Raw genomic sequence first — 18,337 nt, 5'->3', positions numbered from 1 at the left:
CGCGCAGCCGGCGCGGGGCATGGGCGGCGGCGGCGGCGGCGGGCGGCCGTGAGCGCGGCGCGGCGCGGCGCGGCGATGCAGCGGCCCGAGCCCATGCCCGGCTACGGGCAGCTGCTGCGGCGCGGCTACCGCAGCCTGGCCGGCGCGGCGCGGGGCTGCGCGGACTGCGGCTGGGAGCTGTCGCGCCGGACCTGGGCCGAGCACGCGCACCTGGCCTGGGGCGAGGCGCTGCTCTGCCTGCTCTGCGCCGCCGGCTGGACCCTGCTGCGCCGCGCCGCCGCCCGCCGCCTCTTTGGGGTCAGTGCCCTCGCTGCTCGCGGCCCCGGCCTCCCCCCCGCAGGCTCGCTTCCAAGCCCAGGGCTGCATCACGCAGCTGCCATTAGTGAGCGGGTGGAGGGGCCGTTTCACAGGCTGGCGCTGCACGGGGGGAGTGGGCAGTCGGGGCTCTTCCGCACTTCGGCTGCTTTCAGAGAGGGGGAAGGGGTTGTCCGGCAGTAGGTGAGTGCAAGCTTTCATCGCTGTCTCCGTGGGGTCTGGCCTCCCTGACTTCCCAGTATAGAAACCCAGCACAGCCTTTGCTGTGGCTGCTTATGTTCAAATCTGATATCTGTGGCAATTCATCTCTTAATGTTCTCGCAGGGCCTGAAAGGCTCATGTCTGTAAAATGAATTAATTCCACGTGTCCTGAGAACGCCGCCTCGCTGCATGTTAATCATAAATAATGGATCTCGGCGCTCGCCTTGTAGCTGCCGCGCGTCGGAAGGAACTTGCTTACCGCAAGGACATGCAGCCTGGCTTACCCTGCACCTTAATTTAGTGCTGGCTGTGCCATGACACGAGGCACCTAAAAGATTACGCCTTTTCCTATCTCTTCTGAAGCTGCTGTTATCTTCGGTGTGAGTTCAGGGTGTATCAGGAGTGCAGAATCCATCTTCTCGTGTCCCTAGAGTGCACCAATAACCATAGTTGTGTGCTTGCTACGTGATCTCTCCGAAGGCAGATAAAGTGTGGGTATGAGGAGGGGAGGTGGGGACTGGCGTAGACTTTACCTGTTGCAATGGGTTAGATTTTATCTCTGTGAGAGGTGGTTTTTCCGAATGATCTTTGTTCCAAGGATCACTTACTCAACCTTCTGCCCTTGTGCCTAGAAACCTTGCGAGATATCGCTATAGGAAGGGATTGCTTCTGCACGGGGGCAGGGAGGTGAGCCCAGGTTGCTGAGTTGTGGTATCAGGCCATGACTTACCAGATAGGAAGGGCTCCTGGGGTGAGTCCTTTTTGGCTGTGCAAGGGTCTGGTCTGGTCTGGGACATGGCTTCTCTTTCCGTTCCTTCGTGTGTGAATGGAAGGTTTCTCCTCCTATACCCCAGCCCCAATAACAACCCCTTGGCTGGTGAGCATTTCAGTGTCTCTTGACCTCTCTGACCCACCCTGTCACCTGGTGCAGCGTCGTCCTGACTGCCCTCAGAGATGAACAGGCCAAGCCTAAGCAAGCGTCTCCTTCACTCTGGTCCTCTCATCTGAGGTGCCATGCTCCTCCTGAAATGATTTCTGGCCTTAGCTGGTTTCTAGAAACCTGCAGACTTTGGTAGCTCCCCCTGTGGAGGGCAAAGCCCAAGGGAGCAGCTTATAGTTGGACCTGGAGAAGTTAGACAAAGCAACCTCTGCAGCCCTGAGTAACACGTTAGAATAACCTGGGGGGAAGCTGGGGTCTTCTCTGAAATTGGGACAGGACCTGAGACCCTTGCTTTGGTAGCATTGGCCTGTTGAGCTCTGCCTAGAGAGCCCCAGCTGCTGGGCAGCATGCATGTCTTTTACATGCTGCTGAAGGGTTAAAGAACTAGAGACTCTAATTTAAAATCCAGGGAGCTGGGGCAGCAGCAGAAGTGGTGCACACTGCAAACAGTCAGGAACTAGAGCATACCATGAAGGATGGAGTAGGAAGAACCCTCCTGGGCTTTCTTTGTGAGGAAGCTAAGGATACAGGCATTGGAGACAATGTGTGGAGCTGGGCAGTACCTGGGCCCGTTCCCCTGCCAGGGTGTATTAGCATCTACCCTGCACTCCTGATGGGTGCAGAGCTGAAAGCAGGGGAGATTTGCACCTTACGGACTAACCAAAGTAGATATAATATATGTAGCACAAACTTTCAGGAAGCTCGCTATGTTGGATGTTGTGGAAGGACTCACACAAAGCCGTGTATAAGATAGAGAGAGAAATTAGAATACAGGAGACCAGGGAAGGGGTGGGGAGAGGGGGCAGAGCTGGGAGAGGCAAACAACCATAGGAACAAAGGAGTCACAAAAGCTAATCCAATTAATGGGACTATGGAGTCTTATCCCTGTTTAAACCATATTACCAGACTCCAGCCTGCGGTTGGTTTGCTGTTCTGCAATTTCCCATCCAAATAGTTTTTTAAAAGTCTGCTAAGAGCAGCCACCCTCAGGCCAGTGGTGAGGAGTCCAGGGAGGTTGGAGGGCTCTGCCTTGGGTCTGCATGTCGGCATGGTATTCATTCATTCTTTCATGTAGGGATTGCCCCGTCTGCCTGACGGAGACAGCAGAGGAGCACCAGGAGCAAAGGATGGTGGAGTTGCAAGTGAACAAACTTCAAATGTTATCATCCATATTATTCAGCCCAGTGATGTGGTCTGTATCCGTGTTGGGGCACAGAAGGCATCTGGGTCCATTGCAAGACCTGGTGAGACTGTTGCTTGACAGATGCCATATGAGGGTGGGGAGAGGCTGCCTGTAAGCCAGGACAGGTTTGTCCCCTCTGACTACTTGGAGATGGCCCTCCTTTTTCAGCAGGGGTTGGAGGTCATTAATGCTGCGGCTAAGACTTTCAAGCCTTGTCCAGTGGTTGGTACTGGAGCAGTCAGAGCAGGGTCTGAGTCTGGTTTTGTTGGTTTGAGTGGCTAGTTTTGGGGTCGTACCACTACTGTAAATGTAGGAATCCCTGCTCCAGACTCTTAGGGTATGCATCCCTGGTGAGATCAAAGCAGATAGGGTTGTAAAGTAGAGCTTAGCTGTAGACAATGGATCTAGCGGTGTGGTTAGGATGAAAGCTGGTCCCATGCAGATAGCTGTAGCAGTCTGATGGTTTCCAATACAACGTGATAGAAATGCGGCCATTGCAAAGCTCCACTGACATGTCTAAGAGATGACTTTGCTAGGTAGAGTATTCCAGAGCCAGTTTGGCAGAGGGACAGAAGTGATTAAAAGTCCTGATGAAACTTGTCTAGTGATTCCTTCCCACGTGTCCCTGCAACGAAGATGCCATCAATGTACCTTGCGTAGATTATGGGAATGCAAGAGCAGCTGCAGAGGAGATGGTCTTCAAGGTCTGTCATAAATGTGAGGGCGTACTTTGGGCCGTGCGTGTGTCTGTGGCAGTGCCATTTGTTTGTAAGTATATGGAGCTCCCGAACCTGAAATTGTAGGCGAGGACAAAGCAGGAGAGTGTAATGGAAACAGAATGGCCATATCTCAGATGAGATGTTAAAACCCAGGTCCCAGGCACTTGTGGCCATTAAAAGTCTTTTGGGATTTTTCCCAAGCACTGGGGGAGTTGACACCTAGGGCCTGGCCAGCCTCCAGCCTGAGTACAAGTGTCCTGCCTTGCCTTGCCTTGCCTTGCGTGCTCAGGGAAGCTTGTGCCACCTTTGCTGCTTGTCGCTGCCTGGCTCTGCCCTGACAAGTTCTCCACTCCTCGGCCTGGAGGCCACTGGTTGATCTCTAGGTGGGTTTAGATTTTATTGTGACATCCTTCGCAGAGAAAGGTGCAGTGCAAGGAGAGCATGTGCTTTGGAAACCAGGTTTCGTGTGACTTGTACAATGTAGTGAGCAATTGTCCTGCCCTCCCATGGGCTGAGAAGTGATGCAGCCCCTCTCAGTTGGGGAATACCCTGCGTCTTTTCCAGCAGTCACATCTGCTGTCCCTTCTAGCACCTTATTTTGGTCTTAGGAGCCCAGTTCCCCTGTTGGCTCTAGCAGCCAGTGCAATCTCCAGCACTTCTGTGCGTCATGCCTGGTGCCTCCCCAGGGTGTGGTTCTGCATCTTTCTATTGGTGATACCACCTCATTGATGTCCCTAGTCCACCCAGGGTTCAAAGCAAAACACTCCCAAGCCCTGTAAACCCAGGGAAAGAGACACAACAATAGGCTCTTTCTTCTCCTGGGAATGAAGGCCTTCTTGTTGGTCTCCAGGTGGGGGCTGGCTTCCCTGTGCTGTTATGTCAGTGGTCAGGCATGAGACGCACTGGGCTGCTCAGGAGCTTAATCAGTCCCCACAGGACCCCAGAGGCATGTGCTCATTGTCTCTGGAGACTCCTTGTCCTGCTGCTCATCTCTTATGGGGCAGATATTAAATGCTAACTGAGGCCCTGAGGAGGAAACAGCTCTTAATGATTCACAGCGAATAATCCTTTTATCGCTGGTAACTGGCAAAGAAAGCATTTTCCAAACCTCAGTGCAGCTGCACAGTGCATCATCCTCATCTTTCAGGTGGTGAAACAAGGGCCCAGAGAGGAGGCTCGGGGACTTGCTTCCCTCCCCCCGCAAACTTGGTGGTAGGCAGGGCATTAGAAAGTCGGGCATCTCTGGGCCTGTGCACTTAGAGAAGAAGCCACAGTAATGGCCTTTTGGGGTCAAACTCCAAGGAGTGAGATCCTTAGGTTTAAAGCAAGGTGCAATTTTGCTTCATTTTTCTTCCATGCCTCTGTGAATGCTGCAACAGATAATTATAGGAGACGTATGTGGGCATGAGCGGAGCCCACACCTTGCTTGGGATCAAGGGGAAGTGATGGGGCCTAGGTCTGAGTGCTAAGGGACTAGTAGCACCTGCCTCGTGGTGCAGCTTTGGGGTGGGGAGGACCATGCCCTAGCTTTGGAATGAGAGCCCGTTGCCCTGGCTGCTCGTCGTCAGGATCTGCCCTTGGGAAAGTAAGGTTGATTGAGCACTGCCAGTTCCCAGGGCCAGGGACGCCATGTGCTAGCCCTTCCCTTTCATTCCTTTGGAGATCTCTCCGTGCCTGGGCGTGAGATGTGGCACGGCTGGGACTTGGCTGGTGTTACACTGCTGGGCTTGGGGGTACAATTCCCCTGTCAAACAAGCCTCAATTCATGCTCCATCCTTCAGAGGCCTGGAAGAGCAATTGTGTTCTGCTGCTTCCCCTCGTGGTAGATGGAAAGGGAGGGGGCCACGTTGCTTCTTGCCCGCACTGGAGGATAGTTGACAGGAGAGAGCCGAGCTTCCTTTTCACCCTCCACGTTGCTGAGGCCTCGCTGGGTTTTTATTGAATTTCCCTTTCTAGTTCCTGGGCGCAAGCTCAGTGTGCCATCAGATGACGTGCTTGGTGCAGGACGCACGATGGCGTCCCCAGGAGCAGCGATGGGAGGAAACGCCTGCTCTCAGTTCCCTTGAAAACCGGGGAGCGTCTGTAGGGCCTGTTCCAGTTTGGGGGTTGGTGGAAGAAGGGCCTAAGACTCACAGCACGGGCCCTTTAAGTGCAGCCATATGACCACATTACATCACTTGCCAGAGCCCGGGGGCTCTCCCAGGCCAGCCAGCAATGCATTGTTCCTGCTGCAGCACCCGTTACCCCTAGCAACACAGGCATCTCTCTGCCGTTGCCTTGGGAACCGCAGTTGCCCAGGGGCGGAGAGTATGCCCCCCTCCCTGCCCCAGAATGAAGAGGAGGAAGAAGAGGCGCCCGCCTGGCGCGGGAACCTCCCCTGGGGGTGCTGGTGCCAGGTTCTGCTCCGTCATTCCCGGGCCGCGTGACCTGATTCCCACCCACGCAGGCAGCCCAGATCCCAGCCGGCATCTGTGTGGTCCCTGCCCCAGCCTCCCCACGGATGGAGGCGCTCTCCCTGTCCTCTCCATCTGCTCCGCATCTCACCCCAGTGCCGGCCACAGCTGCGGTTTTGCAGGGGGCTCTGAATGCCCAGGGGTGCCCGGGGCTCTGGGAGGCAAAAGAGTCAGTCTGGATTGCTCGGTTTTCAGCCACGGAGAAAGAGCTAGCGTAGTGATTCTCAACCAGGCTGTCATGGCCGTGATTCACGAGATACACCCAGAGATTTCAAATAGGAATCAGTCATGTTGAAACCATGCCAACCCATTGCAAGCTTTCGGAGGTCTTTGCAAAAGAAAAACTGCTGTTTTTCCATAGTCGGAAAGGCTGGTGTTTTGCGGGGATGCCCCTCGTATCTAAAAAGCTTGAGAACCGCTGAGCTAGAGCCTTTACTGAGTATCTGCAATGGGTAAAGGAGGAAGCATGGCCTCTCCCGCAGCTTGGTGGTGCTCGGGAGGGTGGGCGTCTTCCACAGCTGAAGGAGACGGTTCCCTGGGGGCATCGCTGTAGTCCCTGTGAGGTGCCGGTCCTGGGTTTTCAGAGCACTTTACAGGTGCACATGAAGTCACTCAGTCTGCATAGCACCTGGCTCTAGTATCCAGCAGGTTTCAATCTATTTGTCTTTGCCCTCCCCCCACCCTGAGCTATTGTCCCCATTTTACAGCAGGGAGGACTTGCACCCGAGAGTCTTAACGGTCAGACAGCAGAACGGAGCCAGGCTTTCGGGCTGGGCCTCTTGAAACAGGCTCCCTAAACTATGCAGCAGCACAAGGAAGAACCAATGTGGACGTGGGGCTGAGAAAAGGCCCATCCAGGTGCCTCTCAGCTCTACCCCGAGGTCTCTACTCTGGCTCTGCAACGTACCGAGCTGCCTCCTGATGGGGCTGATTTGAGCTGCTTTCCGTGTTCTGTTTTATGGAGTCACAAATAATTCATGCCTCCAGCCTGGGACTCTGCCTGTGCATTATTTATCCTCCCTCGCTGCTGCTGACTGCATCTCCCACTGGAGCGAGCCGCAGCCACGCTGCCTGGTTCGTGCTTTGCATGAGGGCGGCTGCGCCGCAAAGGCAGGCCTGGCGCTGCGGTTGAGGGCAGCCTCCCCTCCCTGTGGAAAGGCACAGGCTGAACCCGGATCTTCACTACCTCCATGCATTTGGCAGCTTCTGACAGGGGTGTTTTGTAGAGCTGGTGCTTCTGGCCCCACCCTGCTCGGATGATAGGAGATCTGGGGGGAGAGGGCAGCCCTTGGAGGGGAACGAGCACCCTGCTTGCAGCCCTGAACAGCTGGGGTCTTAATATAGCCTTGGAGCATCAAGGCGCCAATGGGAGCCAACTGGCTGGCTGCAAACTGCTGAGCTGGGAGGGGGTCTGGTTACTTTGCAGGCATTTTGTTTTCATCTTGAGCTTATCTGGTGCTTCTCTGTGGTGTTCCCAGTGCCTGGTCTGATGTCGGGCCACGCTGAGTCCCTTCGGAGCCAGGACCTTGAGCCAGGCTTCCGTGTACGAATCCCCGGGACACCCTGCTCTTGCTGCTCCCAGCAGGCCTGACTCTGAGCACTGTCCTGGGATCCCCATCTGGCCACAGTCCCCATCCCACGCAGTTGGCTTGTGCCAGACCAAGGGACCAAGGCCTCTTGCTGCAGTTGCTGGCTGCGTCAGTCAGTGCTACGGGCCCCTGTGAAATGCCAGCCTTGTTATCCATGGCTCAGGACTTTCAAGACCTGAGGGCCTGTTGGATGGAAAAGGCTCCTTTCTGGAGCAGGGTGCAGTGCAAGATGCCTGTCTGCAAGGTGCCTGGACCACAGTCCAACTTGCCTCTCCCAGCATAGGCAGCACTATGGTTTTCCTTGCTAGTAATTGCCTCCACCCTGAGAGAACAAGCCTGGGAGGGGAGGTGGGACTGGAGTGATACCAGCTTGCCCCGGGGTGCAGGGAGTGCTAGTCTCACCTGCTGTCACTTTCTCCCCTGGGCTCAGCCCTTCCCAGTTGACAGCAGCTGAGGCCAAGGTGATCAGAAACCAGAGCTGGTCTTGCTCCCTGGTCCTCCTGCCCTGCTAGGACCCCCTTCCTCCCTCACCCTTTTCAAGGTGGTTTGTGGCCACTGGCCGCTAGCACTCGACTGGTATCAGGGCTGTTAGCCCAGGTGCTTGAGTAACCCAGTTGAGGTTGGGACTGGGTGGCGAGCTGCCCTGCCTGCCCCTAGGCCAGCTCCTCCCATGCAACAAAAGGTGGGGTGACAAGGATGCCCCCCCACTGCGCCTCACCTCTGCCTTCTCCACACAGCCATTCGGGAAATGGTGTAACCTGCGGCCGAAGGATGCTGCCAAGATGCCAGAGAGTGCCTGGAAGCTGCTCTTCTACACACTGTCCTGGTCCTACGGCGCCTACCTGCTCTTCTTCACTAACTACCCCTTCTTCTATGACCCACCCTCCGTCTTCTACGGTACATTGAGCGCCACTGGCACAAGGGCCAGAGCAGAGCAGGGTGCAATTGAGGGGGATATCCCTCCCCTGCCATCCTTGTGATGTCCAAGACACAAGTGTGTGCAACAGGGCATATCCTGGCTGAGACGGTGTTCCCTGGTAGCGAGGACAGGTAGTCCTAAGCTAGTACTGGGGGAGCAAGGCCTAGCAATTAGAGCAGGTGGGGCCTGGAAGCCAGGGGCGTATCCCCAGCTCAGGAGTGGGTTTTGTAGTGACGAGGCGGGATCCTTCTGTTCTGGCCTGTGCGTGGTTACGCACGCAGTTGTGTTTGGACTCGGTGTGATCCCAGGCACGGGTCTTGTGTACCTGTGAACTAACCCTGAAGGCCTGATCCTGGCTGGGGCTGCTGCTGCTGGGGGCTTGGGGAGAGTGGTGGCTGCAGCAGGGCTCCCACTGACTAGCAGAAGTTGTCGCTGTGTGTGGCCAGGGGCTTATCCATGGTCTTTGTGCTGCTTCTAGACTGGAAGAGTGGTATGGACGTGCCCACAGACATTGCCATCGCCTACCTGCTTCAGGGCAGCTTCTACGGGCACTCCATCTATGCCACCATCTACATGGATGCCTGGCGCAAGGACTCAGTGGTCATGCTCCTCCACCATGTGGTGACGCTGACCCTCATCACCTTCTCCTATGCCTTCAGGTGAGTCCCACTAGGCCCCGACCAGCTGCTTTGATGGTGCATGGACATTTACAGTCCCAGTCTCCAGGGTCCCAGTGCTGGGTCCACAGGCCAGCAGCAGTCCTGTGTCCTGCTATGGGCTCCATCAATGGAACTGACCAAAGGGCCCTTTGGGCTGTGCCGATGCTCCCCTGCCCAGGGCTGAGCCTTCCCAATGCTAGCGTGCTGCCCTGGGGATCCCCCACCTCCCTCCAGCAGCACCACGATCGGTCTGGTCCTGCCTCTGTTCCCTCCCCAGCCCCAGACAACCTGTTCACAGATCGCCTCCCTCTGCAGGTATCATAACGTGGGCATCCTCGTCCTCTTCTTGCACGACATCAATGATGTGCAGCTGGAGTTCACCAAGCTTAACGTCTACTTCAAGCACCGGGGTGGGGTCTATCACCGGCTCAACGACATCATCTCTGACATTGGCTGCCTCACCTTCAGTGTCAGCTGGTTAGTGGGTGCCTGCTCAGGGGGTCTGCCTGGGGTAGATGCTCACCATGAGCCCCCTCCTGCTGCCTGCCCACATGCTGGGCTTGGGATTAGGATCCTGCCTTTGCCATGTCACAGTCTGCTGCTGTGGCAATGCAGTGTCACACACAGTTAGAGGGAGAAAGGCCTGGCTTCCAGCCCCCAGAACCTGGCCTTGACAACTCAAAGGATCTGGGCACAGAGGAAGGGAGACAGGGTCATATCCTGCTCTGGATGTATCTGCCATGATCTGTCCTGTCCAGTGCAGAGCGGTGGGAATGGGGTGCAAGAACAGGGGCCCCTGTGCTGGAGGGCAAAGGCCTGCCGCAGGGTGATGGGCTGCAGTCCAGGTCCTCCTCACCTGCCTCCTGGTCCCCTCCATCCAAATCTCTGAGGCTGGGGGTAGGAGACCTTTTCGCCAGGGTTCAGGGCTGGGAGAAGGCCATGCTAAATTAGGAGCGTGTGGCAGCAGCCAGGCCCACGCTGCAGACCGCCCCCTCCGTCCTAGCTGCTCCTTTCTCTGTCCCCCACACCCTTTGCTTGGAGCAAGGGGCGATTCTTTTAGCAGGGACTCTGCTGGGACTTGGTGTGGGCTTGAATCAGGCTCTCCGTGCACAGCCCGGTGCTGGGAGCACGGCCGCAGGGGGGGGATGAGGTAGGCTTCCCTGGGACCACCAAGAAGGGGTGGAGGGAAGCTGTGCTGATTCCAGCTGCTGGCCCTGGGGTTCGCCTCCACCCTCACATCCCCCCCGGCTCCCTTCTGTCCCGGCAGGTTCTGGTTCCGCCTGTACTGGTTCCCCCTCAAAGTGCTGTATGCCACCTGCCACTGCAGCCTCCGGTCCATCCCCCACATCCCCTTTTACTTCTTCTTCAACGCCCTGCTCTTCGCCCTCACCCTGATGAACATCTACTGGTTTCTGGTGAGTTAAGCACTGTCTGCCGGGAGCCTGACCTGGCCCCTCCTGCTGCTGCCCCAGGTCTGCCCTGATAAACAGGGAGGCTGAGCAGTGGGAGGAGAGGAAGCACAAAGCAACAGCATCTGCGCAGCAGAGCCGGCTCCCTGCTGGGACTCGGGCTCATTCCCTGTGGGTGGTATCTGAGGGGAAGGGTGGGCAATAACAGAGCAATCCTGAAGCTGTATCCTGGGGAGCCAGGCCTGGCTGGGACCAGCCAAATGTTGATTGGGACATGAGTCCGTGGGCAGGCAACCCTGGGGGAGCGGGGAAGTGCATCCTGCCAAGTAGGGTGTGAGCAGCCATATCAACAAGACCCCTGCCAGCAGGAGGAGGAGAGCTGGGGTTTGTTGCCTGCTTGCTGGCCTATTTCGTTCTGGGGGAATTCAAGGCTGGGACTGAATAAGGGTGAGGGCCTCTGCTAGGGCTGGAGCTAGGGCTAGACAACAGCCCAAATGTCTTGGTTCCCCAGTGTGGCTGCAGCTCTCCTAGCCCGGTACCCTCTGGGCCCGGCTCCCAGGGTCCATCCCATCCGCCATGCTCTGGGGGGCCCAGACACCTCGAAGGCACGTGTGTCAGGTTGGGCACACTCCTGAAGAGGCAGCAGGGCCCCGGGGTGGTGGGGAGCCTGGCAGCAGAGAGAAGCAGGGCCTCTTGAGTCCAGCGGATTCCCATGGGCAGGCAGAGCTGGAGCGCAGGCGGTTACTCCTGGCCTCTGTCTCCCTAGTACATCGTCCTGTTCGTGGTCAAGGTGCTGACGGGGCAGATGCAGGAGGTGAATGACATGCGCGAGTACGACATGGACGACAGCAGGAAGGCACTGGCACCCAGGAAGAAAGACAGCAACTTCCAGCTCCCCAACGCCTTGAAAGAAGGGTGAGTGAGGCAGGGGGCAGCCCCAGCTCAGCAGGCCAGGGTCCAGGGAAAGGAACCGGTTGCTGTGGTAAAACCTCTGTGGGCACCGGCGTCCTGGGAATGGGGCCTGTCATAGTTGGGGCCTGGCATCTCTTTACGCCATGCGAGAGCACAGGAGTCGGGGGGCTGCATCGGAGGGCAGGAAGGGATTTGTTCCCCATCTATCCCCATGCCCCTGTGCCCAGCCCCCATGCCTTATCCTTTCCTGCCACACAGGAGCAGACCCGGTCCTTCTGCAGTGCAGGGAGCTTCACTTGTTTCATGGCCTCTAACAGCAGCTGCAGATGCTACTGGTCTCCCAGCCTGACTGGGTGCTGGGAGCTATGAGCAGTGCCCTGATCATAGCCTCAAACAACCCTGCTGCCTGTGACCAGCATGTCAGACAGGGGCTGGGCCTGCCGGAGCAGGGGAACACGGGGTGCTCTGAGGGGCAGGGCCTCACATCTGCCTGGTCTCACCCCCAGGATGCACCTGAAGAATGGACTGGTGAAGGACAAGCGGTTATAAGGGAACTGCAGACACTGCAGCCTGGCTGCCTCTGGGACTAACCTAGGACCCTTCGCTAAGCCCAGCCAACCGGAGTCGCCCGGAGCGCCTGCCCCAACCCCCTGCCCCTGCCTGGAGCCGGGGACGAGCTGGCAGCTGCTGGGAACAGTCTACTCCTCCCGGGCTCATCCTTGCCCAGGCTTCAATCAATGCTGTGGCCGGCTCTGCTGTGCGGCCTGCCAGCATGTGAAGGGTCGGGGAACGTGATGTTGGTTCCCTAACAGGGTCCAGGTAGGATTTGGAGCTGGCTTTAGGTCCCCTGTGCCTCCCTGTCCGCTTCCATCGAGACCTTGCTCATGGCACCCAGGGTGGGGAAGGGGGTTTGACTGGCTCCCTGGATCCATCATGGGGCCCCCATGAGGAGGCCCAAAGCCAGCTCTGCTACAGCTTGCAGGTGGGGAAGAAGGTGTGCTAGGGAGAGGCACCGTGCTGCTGTGAGCCCTGCTCTCCCGTAGGGGTCAGTGCGAGGTAACAAACTGCTGGGGCTACAGCACAGAGCGGATGTGGCCCCAGGCCTGTGAACCCGCAGTTTCCTTCCCCCTCCCTCTGGGTGCTGCGCTCTGGCCGCCTGCCTCCTGTGGCCTCGGCCAGACCTGCCTGCAGGCTCTCAGGCACTGCTCCTGCCAACCCGAAGTCCTCTGCCTCAAAGCTTTCTCTGACTGGGACCAAGGACACGCTATTCCCACCTCTCACCCAGCCACTTGCCATGTCTCCGCCCCCTCCAGGGCTGGGCTCATCCTACTGCAGTGCTGCCTGTGCTCCCTTCCAAGGGAGCTGGTGGGATTGCTGCCAGCCCTGCAGGGGGTGGGCCCCAGAGCAGGGGCGGGGAGATGATAATTGCTTTCTCCTTCCCTTTGGTCCCTGACTTAGATGCTAACCCCAGATAACTGCAGCCTGAGCCACCAGGAGAGTCTCCTGGAAGTGAAAACACAACCGAAGTTGATAGAAACCTGCCTCCCTAATCCCGCCGGGCCTGTCAGTCTGCTGCCCCTCTGCCAGCGGAGCTGGGTCAGAGTTGGGGGGGAGGGGGGGGGGAACTGGTCAGAAGGTGCTTCGGCTGCCTGGCTTTGACTTGGATGTTTTAGAGGGATGTTTCATGAGAGTTGCCTGGGGACAAACTGCCAGTACTTCAGGGCCTGATCCTGCCCTCTGGGCATAGCAGGTCAGGAGGGACTGCTCCCGTGTCCACTTGATGTGAGCGAGGGGCCACGCTAACTCCGTCCAGCCTGGGGTTGTAGGTGGGACTTGGAAGCAGACCTCTGTTCTCTTGTGTGTTAGCCCTGCTGGGCTGGGGAGTCAGTAAGCAGAGGTGGCCTTGCAAAAGCCCTACTCCTGATGCACTCGGGATAGAGAAAAGCTGCATCCAGGGCTGCTAGAGCGGGCATGTGTCGGGGTGCAGGAGGAGGAGTCTCCTGTGGTCCCTGGCATATTGCTACCAGGCAGGGAGTGGATGTGGGGAGGATGGGGAACACTGGAAATTTGCAGCCCATCAGAGCAGAGGGAAGCGCCAGACACAGCTGGCGCAGATGTTGATCTCCATTGCAGGGACCCTGAGGCTCCAAGCTGCCCACCGTCAACACCTTTGCTTTAGAGGCAAGAAGGAAGCACCTTGCTGCTGTCTGCCAGGGCAGCTTGGGTGCTAGACCCCCCTGGACTGATCCCCTGGGGAGATGCAGGGCAGCATCAGTGGGAATGGAAGTGTTGCAGGCTGCCCTGCATAGGAAGGTGCCTGCCCTGGGGAGCTGTGATGCCAGCACATCTTGCTCCAGAGGCAGAGCCCCACAGCCATGCCGGAGCACCGTGGACCGCTCTGGCCGTGGCTCGGTTCTATCTGGTGCCCTCCAGCCCCGTTCTGTCTGTCCCTGCCCGTGGCTGAGCCCGCATGCTTTGGTGCTGCCCCGTTGGGCCCGGCAGGCATCCCCAGTACCCGTGCTCACAGGCTTGCTGATGGGGGGTGCAGAGTCCCTGGCCCTACACCCTCTTTGCAGCCTTGGCCTGAGCCACTCGGCTCTCCAAGCCAGCAAACACCCAAGAGCCATGTGCGTTCGCTGGGCTGGAGACCTAGCAAGGAGTCCTGGGGAGGCAGGACAGCTCTGGAGCCCACCAGTGATGCCTGCGTTTCCAGGAATGGGTATCGGGGCTGCAGGCGCCTCTGTCCCAGCATGGTTGCGTCCACATGGGGCATCTCGACTGAGCTTCATCCTAGTATGCTGCAGGCTTGAGGCTGCAGAGGGTGAAGCCACCTGGGGATCTCTGAACCCAAAGGGTTAAGGGCCATGGGTAATTGTTTGCACTCCTCCACCCAATCCTGGGAGCCCTCTGCTAATTGAGCCCTAAACAGATCAAAGGCACCAATCACACCGACACCACCCCTCCTGCTGCCTGGTGTGCAGAGCTCCTCTCCAGCTGCTGGGCTCTTTGTCTGCTGGAAGATGGGGCTGGTCTTTTGGAGAGCTGTTTTTGCAGCTGGCCTCTTCTGGGCTCTGGTCAGCAGGACCCTAGGGATGGATTTAAGCACACGAGAAAGTTTGCTTTTGAAATCCCTGGGCCTGAGCACCAAGCCCAGCCCCAGGTCGCCTGCTCCTGTGCCCTCCGTGCTCTGGCGGGTCTTCCAGAAGAGAGAGATCCCTTCCCCTTTGAGCCCAGGCCGGGAGGATGCCTGCTGGGTGGAGGAGTTCAACGTCCCCGGGAACATCATACGCGTCTTCAACGACCAAGGTACAGAGACTCCCATGTTCTGGGGTTTTTGGTGACTGCCCTTAAGGCCCAGTCCCTGGGAGCCAGGTGTCTGGGCATCTGTTTCAGCTTAGGCACCATCTGTAGTCTAGGTCCTGGTCACTGGTCCGGAGAGGCAGCGTGGTTTGGACTGGGAGTTGAGATTGGTATGATCTGTTTCTGCTCTGGACTCCCAGGCAGGCCAGTCCCTGCTCTGCTCCAGGTTCTCTGGCTCTGCAATGAGACCTGCCCTCTCCAGGTGCTCTGAGTTTGCTTTGAGAGCTGCTTGCTGCTGTAACCTGAGCCATGCCTGCTGCTCCTGAAGTCCTGGGAGGTCACGGGAGACCTTCTCCTGTGGCTGGTGCCAACACTGCAAGTAGAGTATAGGGAGGGGGCAGCGAGTGCCAGGCTCCGCACTGCCAGTCAGAGCAAAGCTGCTTCTGTAGGCAGAGGCCGGAGCCCCACATCCCATCCGTCTTGAGCCCTGCGGAGTCACGGTTCAGTAGCGCCCAGCGCACAACTGCTCTGTCTGCAAAAACTTTCCAGGTGCGGCAGCCTGGGCCTCCTCCCCAGAGCAGGCCTGGCCCAGCACTGGGGCAGGGTGCCCAGGTAGCTCTGAGACAGAGCAGCTGCTCTGCGGCTGGGGGCACCGAGCCCTGCTGTGCACGTAGGCACGTATCTCCTGTTACGTGCAGTGGTAGCATATGCTTGCTCAGGAGCATGGGGGCGGGCCTGGTGCTAGCACCAGGTGTGCGTTCCTGGGCTGCTTGGGGTTGTGCTCTGCCAGGCCGTGCCAGAGCCCCTGCCACCACGGCCATGTCTCCTGCTAGCGTCACTCCAGCACGTGCCGTGAACCGCATCTGCCTGCCTGTTTGCCAGGTGGCCACAGCTCTGGGCAGGCAGTACCAATGCCCCTCTCCTGTCCTTCCCCCTCAGGCCACTTCCTTCACAGTGGGGGGCCACGGACCCTACTGTGCCTGGAGAAGCGTCTGTACTTCAACCTCTCCGTGCTGGAGGATGGGGAGCAGCTCACAATGGCGCAGCTCCAGCTCCAGTTTGGGCACAACTCATACCGGGCCCCTGGTCCTGGGCAGGTGTTCGAGCTGAGGCTGTACCGTGCCCCATCACCCTCCTTGCGGGAGCTGCCTTCCGCACCACCCAGCCGCAGGCTCCTGCTGGCACAGTCCTTCGTGCAGCTGCACAAGTCGCTCCTTTTCAACCTGACCCAGGTGGGCAGGGACTGGAGAACCCGGAGCAGGAACCTGGGCTTGGTCCTGGAGATCTCCGTGAGCAGCGGGGCTGGGTCCTCGGCCTTGCTGGGCAGGCACCCGGGGAACTTTTGTGCCGGTGTCGACTCCTTCCTCAATGCCTCCCTGCTGGTCGTGTCCCTCCAGCTGGGGCAGTGCAAGGCCGCCAGGAAAAAGAGGAGCTCCTACTACACCCCCGTGATGCCGAGCAGCCTCTGCAAGTCCCGGCGGCTTTACATCAGCTTCAGCGACGTGGGCTGGGAGAACTGGATCATCGCACCGCAGGGCTACATGGCCAACTACTGCCTGGGGGAATGCCCTTTCCCCCTGACCACCGAGCTGAACAGCACCAACCATGCCATCCTACAAACCATGGTGCACTCGCTGGACCCTGAGGGCACCCCCCAGCCCTGCTGTGTCCCCATCCGCCTCTCCCCCATCTCCGTCCTCTTCTATGACAATCACGACAACGTGGTGCTGCGGCACTATGAAGACATGGTGGTGGACGAGTGTGGCTGCAGATAAGGACAGGTGATGGATGGCTTGGGGTGGGGGTTGTGATGGAACCGGATCTCCTGGCAGCAGACTGAGGTCTCACCTTGGTGCGGCTTGTGTCGAGAGCTCCCCCTGCCCCTTTCCTGATACCTGGGTGTAAGATGCATCCTCACAGGGGAGATCTCAACCGCTGGCACCAAGGTGCACAAGCTGGCATGAATGGCGCAGGGTTTTCCCCCAGATGCTGACCTGCTGGGTGGACTCTGCTGCCTCCCAGTGTAAAGAACTGCACAGGCTGATGTTTGAGTGGGAGTTTTGCTGCTTGTGCTTGATGGCAGATACCACCTCATTGCCTCCTGTGCTAGTTGGAGGTCCAGGCAGTGTGCGTGAGCATGGGAAGGGGTGGACTTTTCTGGGGCTGTGAGGACAGGATTTTGCAGCAAGGTTGGTGCTATAAAGAATACTGCTCCAAGCTCCTTGCTGGTAGAAACCAGTCTTTGGCAATGCTGCAGCAAGCCTAAATGGACTTAGGTGACCTGGCTAATGTTGGGCTTCAGTTACCCACACCCACAGCCCTCTTCTGTATGCTGAACGGGCTGTAGTTTACCGACTGGCTTCAAGTGTTACTAGTGCCCTGCCTTCAGCCTAGGCTGGCTGGCCCTGAAGCGGACAGCAGAGAAGAGCAATAGACAGACTGCACAGAGACTAGTCCTTTCTCCGGTGTTTTCTCTTGCTCTTTTGCTGTTGAACCTCCAAGTCCATGCCCTCCTGTTGTGCTCTGCTGCTGCCTGTTCCCAGCCCCTGTGCACTGCATGAGCAATACCCTTGTTTCGGGAGGGAGTGGGGTGGGAACGGGTTATGCACAGTCTGTTCCCGGTAGGGAGCAGAGAATCTGGTTCATACAGAAACTAATTTAATGCCATCTGGGTGGCTTGATTTCCCCACTAACACACCAAGGACTCAGCGAGGTGCAGGAGCAGGACTTGGCCACCTTGCAGTTGTGCGGACTAGTCTTGGCTGGTGCTAGAGCCTTGTCTTTTACATGCAGCGTTAAAGCAACAGGGACATGTGATCTCGTCCCAGTGTCTGCGGGGGATGGCAGGCCACGCTTGTGTTCAAGGCAATGGGAGCAGTGACTAACTGCTGTGAACTATGTAGTGTGCAGGTAGCTGCAAAATCCTCACTGGCCTGTGCTGAGCCTGAATCCAGCCCAGTGGAGGCTGCTGAAGTCCCTCAACAGGTCTCTGGGCTCTTCTATTAGAAGAGTCTCAAGCCAGCGCTGCGCTCTACCTTAACAGCTTTGTGTTGCCACCACCTGCCTACTTTATTTCGCAGCAAACGTGCTGGATGCTAAGTGAAGTCTTTCTTGTAATCTGCTTGAAGCCTGGGCAAAGCTACCAAGTCATTCCTATCTTTAGTCAGGCCAGAGGGTCTGTGTGCATTATGCAAGCAGATGTGCTTTCCATCAGAAACCCAGCGCAGCTCCTGTGGCTTCAGGGGAGCCGCCAGCAGAACAACTCCCCCATGCACTGAATCATTTCTCCGACTTCATCTGATCACAACCTGCTTCTTCACCCTTAGTCTCTTGCAAGCAGCAGAACGGAGCAGCTGCTCCTGAGGTCACAGGACTGTACGGAGACACCTGCGCATGGAAGGTGCCAGGCAGGGGCTCTACTTGGAGCAGGGCAGCTGCAATCTCCTGGTGAGGGGGGAGAGAAGGAACAAGGGATATGAATTAAACTTGAAACTTTGTTCTTTTTAAATGCAAGTCAAACTAGTGCAGGCTGTTTTTGTACCTACTGCATCTTAATATTTGGACTTTCGGGCATTAACAGGATGGGTCTTTTTCCCTGTGGGGGAGCTAAAGGTTTAACCACTTTTCTTCTAAGTTATTTTAAGTAGTTTTCAGGGATGAGGACCTTTCCCTACCCTGATCAATGAATTTGTGTTGTGCTTACTGATAACATGCCTAAGTTTAGTTGGTTGAACAGGA

At 57.5% G+C, this 18,337-nt stretch overlaps 2 protein-coding genes across 4 annotated transcripts; both read left to right on the top strand.

Moving 5' to 3' along the window:
• Nucleotides 1-11,943, top strand: CERS1 (ceramide synthase 1). 3 transcript variants are annotated; one of them, XM_090028095.1, is made up of 8 exons: nt 368-498; nt 2,532-2,700; nt 8,138-8,297; nt 8,798-8,978; nt 9,294-9,455; nt 10,246-10,393; nt 11,154-11,302; nt 11,806-11,943. In XM_090028095.1, exons 2-8 carry the CDS (start codon nt 2,584-2,586, stop codon nt 11,846-11,848), a joined length of 960 nt encoding a protein of 319 aa, XP_089884221.1. In that variant the 5' UTR covers nt 368-498; nt 2,532-2,583; the 3' UTR covers nt 11,849-11,943. The 3 variants fall into 3 exon arrangements, with proteins under 3 accessions (XP_089884219.1, XP_089884221.1, XP_089884220.1); XM_090028093.1 differs by lacking the exons at nt 368-498; nt 2,532-2,700 and adding an exon at nt 1-297; XM_090028094.1 differs by lacking the exon at nt 368-498 and having other exon boundaries at nt 2,280-2,700.
• A 2,376-nt stretch (nt 11,944-14,319) lies between these two features.
• Nucleotides 14,320-18,107, top strand: GDF1 (growth differentiation factor 1). Its single transcript, XM_090028096.1, has 2 exons — nt 14,320-14,605; nt 15,539-18,107. Exons 1-2 carry the CDS (start codon nt 14,320-14,322, stop codon nt 16,372-16,374), a joined length of 1,122 nt encoding a protein of 373 aa, XP_089884222.1. The 3' UTR covers nt 16,375-18,107.
• The last annotated feature ends 230 nt before the right edge of the window (nt 18,108-18,337 follow it).

This window comes from Crocodylus siamensis, chromosome 14 (assembly GCF_052110815.1).
Source record: "Crocodylus siamensis isolate JL-2025a chromosome 14, ASM5211081v1, whole genome shotgun sequence".
Lineage (NCBI taxonomy): Eukaryota > Metazoa > Chordata > Crocodylia > Crocodylidae > Crocodylus > Crocodylus siamensis.
The sequence above is the reverse complement of the archived record's forward strand: the minus strand, read 5'-3'. Positions and strand labels throughout refer to the sequence as shown.

What these genes read in the sequence shown, in the direction of transcription:
- CERS1 (XM_090028093.1), top strand. Translation starts at nt 76, where the DNA reads ATGCAGCGGCCCGAGCCCATGCCCGGCTACGGGCAGCTGCTGCGGCGC. An exon ending in CCGCCCGCCGCCTCTTTGGG is followed by an intron (nt 298 to 8,137) that starts GTCAGTGCCCTC and finishes TTCTCCACACAG; the next exon opens with CCATTCGGGAAATGGTGTAA. An exon ending in CCCACCCTCCGTCTTCTACG is followed by an intron (nt 8,298 to 8,797) that starts GTACATTGAGCG and finishes TGCTGCTTCTAG; the next exon opens with ACTGGAAGAGTGGTATGGAC.
- GDF1 (XM_090028096.1), top strand. Translation starts at nt 14,320, where the DNA reads ATGGGGCTGGTCTTTTGGAGAGCTGTTTTTGCAGCTGGCCTCTTCTGG. An exon ending in ACGCGTCTTCAACGACCAAG is followed by an intron (nt 14,606 to 15,538) that starts GTACAGAGACTC and finishes CTTCCCCCTCAG; the next exon opens with GCCACTTCCTTCACAGTGGG.